Source organism: Engraulis encrasicolus, chromosome 5 (genome assembly GCF_034702125.1).
Source record: "Engraulis encrasicolus isolate BLACKSEA-1 chromosome 5, IST_EnEncr_1.0, whole genome shotgun sequence".
Classification (NCBI taxonomy): Eukaryota; Metazoa; Chordata; class Actinopteri; order Clupeiformes; family Engraulidae; genus Engraulis; species Engraulis encrasicolus.
Window position 1 is genome coordinate 24,627,092 of NC_085861.1, and position 11,318 is coordinate 24,638,409.

At 43.0% G+C, this 11,318-nt stretch overlaps 1 protein-coding gene and 1 long non-coding RNA gene across 3 annotated transcripts; one reads left to right on the forward strand and one right to left on the reverse strand.

Moving 5' to 3' along the window:
* The first annotated feature begins 2,027 nt into the window (after positions 1-2,027).
* On the forward strand, positions 2,028-9,937 carry rps19 (ribosomal protein S19). Of its 2 annotated transcripts, none has more exons than XM_063199002.1 (6): positions 2,028-2,133; positions 3,061-3,131; positions 3,305-3,405; positions 5,288-5,471; positions 7,942-7,996; positions 9,884-9,937. In XM_063199002.1, exons 2-6 carry the CDS (start codon positions 3,061-3,063, stop codon positions 9,905-9,907), a joined length of 435 nt encoding a protein of 144 aa, XP_063055072.1. In that variant the 5' UTR covers positions 2,028-2,133; the 3' UTR covers positions 9,908-9,937. The 2 variants fall into 2 exon arrangements, with proteins under 2 accessions (XP_063055072.1, XP_063055073.1); XM_063199003.1 differs by having other exon boundaries at positions 2,131-2,466.
* On the reverse strand, positions 5,382-7,918 carry LOC134449183 (uncharacterized). Its single transcript, XR_010034913.1, has 2 exons — positions 6,016-7,918; positions 5,382-5,519 (listed from the first exon to the last, which is right to left on the reverse strand). It is a non-coding gene; the product is annotated as an uncharacterized LOC134449183 (long non-coding RNA).
* Positions 9,938-11,318: the final 1,381 nt, after the last annotated feature.

Below are 11,318 nucleotides of genomic sequence, written 5' to 3' on the forward strand. Positions count from 1 at the left end.
ACGCGTCATACTTCAGCATCTGATTGCTATTCAAAACCGTTGACACAGATTTTTTTTTGCAATTCGTGCCACAGGACATATATGTTGAAGGTAAAACATTAGGCTATAACCAACCTTGGGGTGAGACAACATAATGTGTTTTTAAATGAAGCTCTCAATCACTGTATATGGGCTGACTCAGTCTTCAGTGGCCATTTGAAAGTATAAAGAGTAAGCTACAATTTTGGACATTTTTCTTAGCTAGAAGATGCAATCCATGTGGGAGCTAGCCCCCAAAAGAGTTAAACGTGTCAGTTGGGGTTGGCTGTCTGCTTTCGGGGTTGGATGTCACAATACCTTTCATTACCTGTGGTGTAACAGCATGAGGTGTTTTCCGTTCAATTTGGGTGTGAAATAGGCCTACATTATATTGATTCTGTATGCATGAGCTATGTTTAGACTCACATTTCATTGAAATTGTTATAATTAATATGTCTCTTATTTTTTCATTTCCCCCCATTAGAATAACATTGTAATAACCAACCCTGCAATGGGATTGGTTTGTCACATAATCATTTGCGCAATGTGCCTGTGACAACAACCCATACATTTTGAAGAGAATGAATTCTGGGATCTAGCTACTATTAGGCCTAAATGTAGGGCCTACCTGACACACAAAACATTGAAGCTGTAGGTGGCCTATAGAAATTGTTTTCTGGCAATAGGCCTGTACTGTTTTTCCTGAAATTACATTTAGTTAAAAAAAAGACAACCAACCCCAGTCTCCCCCTACGTATCAGCCCACTTTATACCACACAATTTTCACTTGAGATAGGCCTAAAATAACAGCCATCTAATGTAAAAACAAAAAACAAAAACGTCCTGATTGTTTAAGCTATACCTGATTGTCTGAACTATTGCATTGTGGACTTATTTCACGACACGTCTGGGCGAAAAGGTTGGCAATGCTACTTAAAATGTGGTGATGGCTTTCTTTTCTTTTTTTTTTTTTTTTTATTGCAATGAAGAGGATGACAAAGACATGACATAACAATAAGGCACAGAAGGTCAAGTAAACATAGTACATATGACCAATTTTGATTAGGTTACATTAAACAAGTCTGATAAGAAACAAAAAATAATAAAATAGACAATAAACAAACAAACAAGAGGAATAAATTAAAGAATATTCAAAAGTTTGTCATTTTTCTTATTATTCACAAGTTTCAGAGAATTGAGAAGAGAAGACATTTCTAAAATAAACACCATAAAGAAGGGTTGCATTTTTTTCCACTTCTGTTTATGAATAAAAAACTTAGCATGCAAAAGGAAGAAATTCACTAAAAATTCAAAAGAAGGGTCACTGAGTTTTCATAGTAAAAGAAAACATCTTTAAGGCTGAAAACATAAAGGTCTTGCTGTGAAAAAAGATAAAAACTAAGGTCTGCAAGAAAGCGTTTCACTATGTTACAGTCAAAAAATAAATGTACAAGGGTTTCATCTCCATTACTAAAAAAAGAGCAATTCGAACTTAAGTCTGTGTATTTGGAAATAAATACATTTGTGGGGTAAATCTTATGGAGAATTTTAAAATGAGTTTCCTTTATTTTATTCGTAATGCAATATTTGTGAGGTAGTAACCAAGCCTTCCTCCAAATGATGTCTTGAACTAAAGGATTCCAGAAAAAAATCCCTCTAGGAGTGATTCTGTCCCTTTGTTGAAGAGATTTACGTATATGTTTGTTGTCACATTTTTTATCAATTATGTTAATGCCGTTTAATATGATTTCTGAGGAGAGTGGAGTAAAATTAGGTAAATTATATGATAGGTGACTTTTAATTAGAAGTGCTAACCCTTGAGGGATTGCTTTTATAACTGTTTGAAATTGACGAAAGGGTATAGGAAAAATAAACCGTGACAGAAACTGTTCATACGTCAAGAAAGTACCTGAATCATCAAATAGAGAGAAAATATCATAAATGCCATGTTAAAATGTGGCGATGGCTTTCACAAACACAAATGTCACAAAGTATCATCACTGTGACCTCCTGTGTATACCCGGAAACTCTCGCGAGTTTTTGCGAGAAGTGTCCCTGTTAACCCGAGTGGGAAACCCTATCAAACCCTCTTTCCTTTTGCTGTCCACAAGCAAGGTAAACGAGAATTTTGGTCCTTTGACATTTATCGATATAATAGCGATATATAACAGTACCAGTGGTAGAAGTGAACTCTATACGTTTATTAAGCACTTAACAAAATGGCAGAAGCATAAATGTGGAAAAATATTTTGAATATTGTGAGAACATTTTAGTATAAGATGTGTGGTCTTGGCTCGTTGGTTCCCTGTAATGGCAGCGCCCATGCAACAGCATTGAGGCCTGAGCAAGTTTAGCTAGTGATACTTGAGCTGACATATTTCTCGGCTGAACAGTGTTTGCCTGGTGTTAATCGTGGTTGATTTTGATCAAACACCTATCCGTTTTAAAGTACGTGTGCCATCGTGAAAACGTGGTTATTTTCACGGTGCTTATGTCCACGGTCCTGCCTGTTCAGCGCTAGCCATGTGGCTAGTTGTAATGTGCCCCGGCATGTTGGAAGGGGCTTACTAGCTGCTGGCTGTAGCGCTATGTTGCTAGCTACTGTCTGCGCATTTGGGATCAGACTATTGCTCAAAGTATCATACATACGATTAAAATTGTGTATTTTCATGTTGCCACATTGTTTCATACTAATTAAGCTCCTATGTAATGCAAATATATACCTACATTGTCATCGCGGAAGATCTGTAAGTTGTAGCCTTTAGCTCTCGTGCGTTAGCAAAAGCCTGCTAACATTAGCTCGTGGAGTTAATGCGTACATTCTTGTAAGAATCTCTCAAAATGAAATGAAGGGAATGGTAATAATGATGCAACATACACACTTAATGCATGTGTCAGTATTATACTCCTATGGAATTGTTACGAAATTACGAATGCGCTTCAGACAACGTGACGGCATGGTGCTGGTTCACAGATGTAGCCTGTTGCCGAGGTTAATTGCACGCTGTGTTAAATGATGAATATTGTATTTCTTTCTCTTAGATGCCAGGCGTCACAGTGAAAGACGTTAACCAGCAAGACTTTGTCAACGCTCTGGCGGCGTTCCTCAAAAAGTGAGTATGGGTCATTGCTCACTCCATCCTTCCCATGGGTGACTTGACTTATGTTGGATTGCAGCTTGAAGTCTTACATTAATGGCAGCCAGATATGGGGCATATGAGATATCTAGGCATGCTAGCTTGTGAACGTAATTATTGCTTAAGTAATATCTCGTCTTTTCCATCAGGTCAGGCAAGGTAAAGGTACCTGACTGGGTGGACATCGTGAAGCTGGCCCGCTTCAAGGAGCTGTCTCCTGTCGATGACAACTGGTTCTACATCAGAGCAGGTACGTTTTATCAAAACATTTCAATTGTGTCCAGTTGACTCCTGTTGCAGCATGACTGAAGTCTGACACAGGGCTATGGCTGTGTGTGTGTGTGTGTGTGTGTGTGTGTGTGTGTGTGTGTGTGTGTGCGTGTGCGCGCGCACGATCAGTAGCTTCCCAGCCTGTTCTGTGCTTTGCAGCCATTTGAAAATGTGACCTGGCATAAGGGATTGATGTGGAGCCTGGTTGGCTGATCACTTTGACCACCTGTGTCCTAGAAGTGTAGAGAACATGTTTATGTAACCATTTCTGCTTGGAAATGGCTCCATTATCGAAGTCGATGCTGAACAATATCTTCTAAATGATTCAGTGCTGGGTTACATGGTCGATGTCCTTTGGCAGCCTGAAATTGACTGTTATATTGGTTAAAAACTTGTAGATATTGTCCCTCCAGTGATGCACAATGTAAAGGCCAATGATGGTGTGGTGTTTGTGCATATGCGATTCTCTGATGACGTGTTGTGCGGATCTGCGCAGAACGCATGCACACTATTAATCACAATGCATTTTTACAAAATTCTTATCATAGTTAATTATTGTTAAGCCTAATGTGCATATTGGTATGGGGCGCTAACTATTCTGAATCAAGGGATTACCGCAGAGATACACCAGCGGCGACGCGATTTAAGCGACAGAGTGTAGCAGCAAGCGATACGAGAGATTGAGGAGACTAGAGTATGTCCGTACAGGCAGAAGGCAAAGCATTCAAGCATTCCCATTGGCTGTGGTCACTGACCTCTATACAGTAATTGGCTGTCGCGGCTTGTCGCCGAACCGCGTCATAGAAAGTTGAAAAGATTTCAACTTCAAATTGTCGCGCTAGTCGCGCAAATCGCTCTAGTCTCCAGAATTGCTTTTGTCTCTCGACTCAATACAAAGTCAATTACTTCCGTCGCGCGACTCGCTCAGATCGCCGCTGGTGTATTTCTGCGGTTATGCTTGCGCTTTCAAGCTCAAATTGTTTCTGTGGGGGTCCGACATGGTTCTACATGGCACCTTATTGTTGGCACATCACCATAAGGTCTGGACATGTTTCTAGGCTCAGTGTTAGCCATGTGCTATAGCAAACATGGCATGAGCTGCATGAAGCAACAGTATTTTTCAACAAGTTGGTCACAGACTAGGCAGTTATGAAACGCTGCCTTTTTTACCTGTATTTTAAGATCTGTCTGAGTCAAGAATTTTAAGTGCATGTCGAGGATTTCAGCTTCTCTGGCTCTCACTGGTAGATATGACTTTTGAGCTGATAAATTGGGGAAATCTTGAGTAAACACTCGCTATGCCGCTGATCGGTTTAGTCATGCTTTCAGTGAGCCATGGCTCTGCTATTTAAGGTGGTCGAGAGGTGATAATGCTGCTTTTCTGCAAAGTGATGCTTCTGCTTCAAGTGTGAACCGTTTTGAGGGTTTTTTTCCCCCATCCATGAAATGTTGTTTCATAGTCTTTGTATTTTGGCGGGGAAGAATGTTTGTTCACTGCTAATGCTGTGTCATTATTTGTTGGTCTAACATCACTCTTGAAGTCAGCCAAGAGCTACTCTATGTTCAAGCATTGTAGCTATGTCCTCCATGCTCACCTGGCCAACAGTAGCACGTCTTCAGATGAGTTGTCGTCCTTCTTGTATTTTTTGCAGGTCCTCTCATCTTGTCCATCTCAATTGATCTTAGTTAGCTGGTCAAATGTTTCATTGCAAAAAATGGGCTAGAACATAGGAATTTTAATGGAAAGGTGGGAGCGTGGAGAAACTGTGTCTGCTTCATGCTTGCGCAGCTGGAAGTCCTAACATCCGCTATTTAATCTGTGAGGATGTCTCACTGTGTGTCCTGTGTATTTTCTTTCACAGCCTCCACAGCGCGTCACTTGTACCTGCGTGGTGGTGTCGGCGTGGGTTCCATGACCAAGATCTACGGTGGCCGCAAGAGGAACGGCGTGTGCCCATCCCACTTCAGCAAAGGCTCCAAGAACGTGGCTCGCAAAGTGCTGCAGTCCCTCGAGTCCCTCAAAATGGTGGAGAAGGACCCCAACGGGTAAGGCAACTTGGCTTTGCATCCACTCACTGGTCCATATCATTTAACCTCATAGAGGTACAAAATAACACTAGAGGTGACACGGCAATTTGCGACAGCACTGGGAAATGGCAGCTGGAGCTTCCCAACTTCTGTAGGTAGTGTACCGGTAAGCACCTTCAGGCAATGCAAGTCAATGGAGAACACGCCCATCCCTGTCAAGAAATTGACTAAAACTTTGTAAATATGAAGTAACACTTTAATCAAAGACCAGATTTGAAATGTCAGGCTAAATATCTACTTAAATCATATGAGTCGATAAAATACATTTCAAAATCAAATAATATCTTTTACGAACATAGTTAGCAACACACTTCAACTATTGTCCTTGTATAGTGTGTTGGTGGACATTTTCACATGATTAAGCCATTTTTGACAGAGGTGAGCCTCGTTCTCCGTTAATTTCCATTTCTCTGACCTACCTACAGATAATGGCCGCTACAGATTGCCGTAAAAAGGGGGGCGGGGTCCTCTCTAGTGTTATTTTCTACCTCTATGATTTAACCTCATATCCTCACCTTGTGCTTATGGGGTTGTGCTTCGGTGACGCCCTCTTTCCATTGAGAAATGTCTCCATCAGCCGAGGCACAATAACTTTTGGGGTACTTTTCCCTGTTCAACATTCCAATTGCAAATTGGAATGACCTTTGAATTGTGGTTGTGCGAGACATTAAATAAAACTATACTAGACTATGAAATTATAGTCAATGAAGTCTAGCCTCAAATCGGAAGGCCATGAGCGCAAGGAGAAGACGGGATGTTAGACATTGAGTTGGACCCACTGCTACAGCTCACACTAGACATCCTCCCACACTCCAGTTTACACCAGCAGTTGAGGGAATGTGGGCGCGCGGCAGTGCAACCGGAAGGTGTGGACACTTGACCGTTGAGCTGTCAGAATGGAACGCTGAATTTGCCTCGCTCAACTCCTTTCCCATCTCCCGCAGTCATGGCTGCAACTCAAACTAGACAAAGTGCACCCACACGTACAGTACATACTAGCGGTGCCATCAACTTGGCCATTGTGCCCACGCACTGCAATCACCATCCCTGCCTCAGCTCTGTAATCACCCCTCCCAGCACTATGAATTCACTTGTGTTTCATCACTAGACAATTTGGCCAGCTAGCATAACGTAATCTTACTAGCCATTGCATACTCACTGCTAGTCAAAGTGATGGGTAAGTTTTCTTTTCTACCTGCCAAACTGATTTTTCACCCGCAATTGGCCGGTTGCCGTGAGTTAATTTAGAACCCTGCCCTACCCCCATAGCCCAGACAAGACGAATAGTAGTTCAACCACCATCACTGCTGCCACAGCTCGATTAGTCAAGCCCAGCAACCCAAAGAGTGATTATACACTAGTCGACTTGTTGAGCAACGATTAAGGCCAGCAATACTGTAAGATTTTATCGCTAAACCACTGGAGCAGGAAAACTTAGAAAAATGTTTGTCCACTGCTGATCCATCTTGTTTTTGCCCAAAACATTACCTGCAAAGGCACAGGGCAACTTTTTTTTTTTTTTGAGCAAACTACCTTAAGCGCACTCCACCATGCATTGCCTTGGCTCACTAGTCTCATCCTCAGCCCGTCCAGCCAGATAGATGAAGGCGTTATTGATCATATGCAGGCAGTAGCCCTGACTGCTGTTCCAAATGCTCAGAGTATTTTTCTCAAGCATGCTAGTTCACTAATTCATTAGAGACCATCTTGCAAGGTAATTTGTGCACACAAATATGATTTTTTGTAATTGGGTTTTCCTCCTTATCACAATGATCTTTATCACTCGTGTTTATCCCCAAGGTCAGTTGCCTGCAGGAAATCATTGGGGAGGGTATTAGCCTATTAGCTCCACAGAGTGGGTGGCTTTGGACAGGTAATCATCGCCTGTGCTGTTGGAGCATCCTTCCTACCCTGCCTCCTGACTTCCTGGTGGTGAAGAATTATTTAAAGTAGCAGCCTCCACAGAGTCTGCACACCTGCGTGTCAGACGGGGACAGCTGGTGGGTGTGTTGGTTGGCCATACGGCTCTGCCTATACTTTTATAATCTCCACTGGTGCACGCCAGCCCAACAAGCTGCTCCTTGCTTACTTTCGTAACTGCCTTCCCGCCTCCCTGTCTGCCTCCCTGCCTGCTGGATTCTGCTTGGGCTGAATCATGGGATGTGATGTTGACGCGCCTGGCTAGTTTGTCCCCCTCAGCGCTGGCTGGTGACAAATTGGAAAGAATGAGCTAGATGCCTCGCTGCTCTTCCGGCAGTGTGCTCTGGACAGTGGAGAGGGAGAAGTCTCTCGGCTGGGGCCATGTGTAATGACTTTAGGTGTGGAGTTGCTCTCAGATCTGTTAAATCAATCTGGTTGTCTGACACTCTCCCATTTTTTGTTCTGTCTTTCTCTCCCTCCCCCTCTCTCTCTCCCTCTTTCCCAACAGTGGCCGCAGACTGACCTCCCAGGGTACCAGAGACCTGGACCGTATTGCTGGCCAGGTGAGTTTTCTGTCAGCTTTGTCCAAACATTACAACTCCCTCCTCACCTCATGTCAGCATGATGATCTTAAAGGTGCACTCTGTAGGATTGTAGTCAAAGAAGGTATTGAAACCATGCTGCTTATTGATACTGTGCTGCTTATTTCCAAATCTTTTTCCGGATCTTTTCGTGAATGGCAAGTACAGCATGTTCAGCAGTAAAAAAGTGTTTGTGTATTTATATTTATATTTCTGGAAATTCAAAATGGCAGACATGGGAAGGATTCACCTTTTCGTGTATGAAAGGTGCAATCCCAGTTCTGAAAGATAATACTGAAAATTTGATGGTAAGCATTTGTGAAAACAGTAACATTAGTGAATGGGCAGCATTAATTCTGGAAATGCACTACTGAAAATAATACGTAGTGCACCCTCGAGACATGGCAGTAAAGTAGAAAGTAGACGAGCTCTGCGCATCTCCCATTTAAAATTATTTGAATGAAGTAATATGTGGTGCTTCATAGTATATCCTTTGTATGATTAAATGGGTTAAACTGGCCAGCATTTTCCAGATGTACACAACCATCCGTAAGTGGGCTGAGTGCCTCATCCACGTGTGATTGGGTAATTTTAGTTTTTCAAAGCCATAAAGGGGTTGTGTTGACTGTAAATGCAATTTTCAACGGGCTAAATTCAATGTACAGCTGGGGTGATGAAATAAGGAAGCGTTTCGTAAACTGGCGCTTTTTTATGGTTTGTTATTGATGAGGCTGAGGCGTAAAATAGTTTTAATACCTTCCCATTACCATATTTTTAAATCCGCGAACTGAAGAGTGAAATCACTTGGACACATGCAAAGTAGTCCAGGAGGGATAGGTGTGTGTAACGCACCCCGTTTGTGTACACACGCCTCACTGGTTGAGAGTGAACAGTTGAGAGTGGTGTGTGTGCACTTGGCAGCTCGGCGTTAGCAAGTGCAATGCTGCATGTGGCGCACTCGAAGTTGAGATATGCAAGCACGCACGTGCGCACAGAAGTGTGTTCCTCACGCGTCTCCTGAGCCACTCTGCTGAAATGTAATTTGGGTGCCAGTTGTATTAATGTAATGGGTGGGTGGGGAGGTGTTATTCACCCCAAAGCACGCATGGCTGTGCTCATAACAGAAATCGGCAGGATGATGGGTTTTGTATTGAGAACAGGGGTGCGTCGCATCATACCCACCAACACCCACCCCTGTGCTGAAAGTTGGTGGTGCTGCCAGTCTCTACCCCTCTTTCCCTTGTGCGCTAACCCCCCCCCCCCTCTCCCCTCTCCATTCTCTCTCTCCCTGGGAGCGCAGTGCCGTGCAAAGTAAACAAACTCATTGAATTTCATGCCGCCTGATCAGCCGTATGCCACCGCCGCTTTATTCCGCCTGCTCCCCCGTAATGAGCTGAATTTAGATGGTCTAACCTGATTTTTGCCTTCGTTTTCTTTTCATTTTTCTTTGGTCCCCTCACACAAATGGAGGGTTTCGACCAATAACACGCTGATCTCCTCTTGCCTGTTATCCAAACCTACACCATGGCCTTGTGCATAAACACATTCTCATAGTTGTTTACACACGTTCACGGCACCTCGCCAACAGCTCCTGCTGTGTGTGCAGCACGTCCTTATTGTATAGTGCGTGCGTGTGTCTGCTGAGGGAGAGGTGTGCGCACCCTTATTTGCCAGCCTAATGATGTGGCAGCCTGCGGAGCGGTGTGCGTCCTGAATATTAAACTGTGGTATTATTAAAAATAACTTGTCCTGCACCTCTTATCACACTGCCTTTTTTCCAACCATTTCGTGACAGACATGTTCACTCATATTAATGTCTTTCTTCTTTCTTTTCTGCTCCCCCCTCCCCTGTTTTCTTTCCCCTGCCAGGTTGCAGCTGCAAAGAAGTTGTAAAAATAAAAATCACTTTTTGGAAAAACTCGACTTGGTCTCCAGTGTCGTCTCTCCATCTCTGTTCTTTATTAAGAAGTTTGTGTCCCAGCTGCTGTTTGTATTCTTGTATGCCCCCAGAGGCTGACCTATGACGAGTTGATATTCCCCGCTTACCTTTCCAAAATTGGCTCAAAGCTTTTTTGTCTTTTTTTCCCCTTTCCCAAGCAGTTACCGTAATTAAATTTGCTTCAGTTGAAAATGGAGCTACCAGGCCTGTAAACACAAACCACGTCTTCCCACCCTACAGTGCTTCATGGGCTTGGATGAATTGGTAATTTTTGGGGTAGCAACGTGGCCCGACTCAGAGCTGTTCCACAGCTCCCCCCAGTGGTCGACTGTAGACAACCGTTATTAATGAATGTAAGGGTGCTGGTGTGGCTTTAGTGCTTCTTGTTTAAATAAGAGTGGTGATTATAGTGTCTGAAATGGAATGGATCAACCCATTAGCTGGCCTGTTTAGATTTAAAGCTGAAATGGCGCCACTGCTAATGTACTAAAATGGCACCAACTACACCTCTTATTGGTGCTGTTATTTTTTTTGGAAAGGGGAATGCAGTCGCTGCGCTAACCAGATTTAGTTATGATGACCTGTTGCCCATGAGCCGTAGCAGAGTATCTGGGACTGAGTGAAGGCAATCAACTAAAACGTATGTGATGCCATGCTTCACAAATAATACATTTACATGTTGTGGTCTAATATTGAGAACTTGTGCAGGGGAAAGGCTTTTTGACGTAGCAGTCTATGTATAGACATTCTACTATTTTACACCTTAGGTGTGCAAGCTGAGCCAATTGACGTGGCAGAGCCTTTACAAGAAGGAACACATTCATATGCTCCCTCAACATTCTTAACATGGCTTCCTAGAAACCTAGATTTTTTTGTGAATTTTAAGATTAACCAAGTTCATAGACTACACCTAAATACTTTTCATTACTATGGGCAGGAATGAGTGTACACTAGTTCTTATTGACCTGGGTAAGTTGCCTGCGACATCTAGACCTTTGGTCAATATTCTAAACCCAATGTGGCCCATGGGCCAAAATAATTGCCCCAGCTATACTCGTGAACGGCGTGACGTTTTCCATGTGCGTTACACCCATTTGTAGGGGTAAACAACCCATGTAAGTCAATTGGTGGTGTTGGGGTTTAATAAACGAAAAATACGGACCTGTAGACTAGTTGTTCACACGAATCAAGCCGAAAGCGTGTTGTGTTGCCGGCTGTTCAAATGATGGGGCCAAACACATGGACTGATCATTTACACAAGTCGATGTAGCATGTAAGTTGGTGAGACATTCGGTTTGTTTTCATCCATAAACGGGCGTAACGCACATTTACGAGCAAAGTGCCTGGATGGCTGTTCATGAGTAT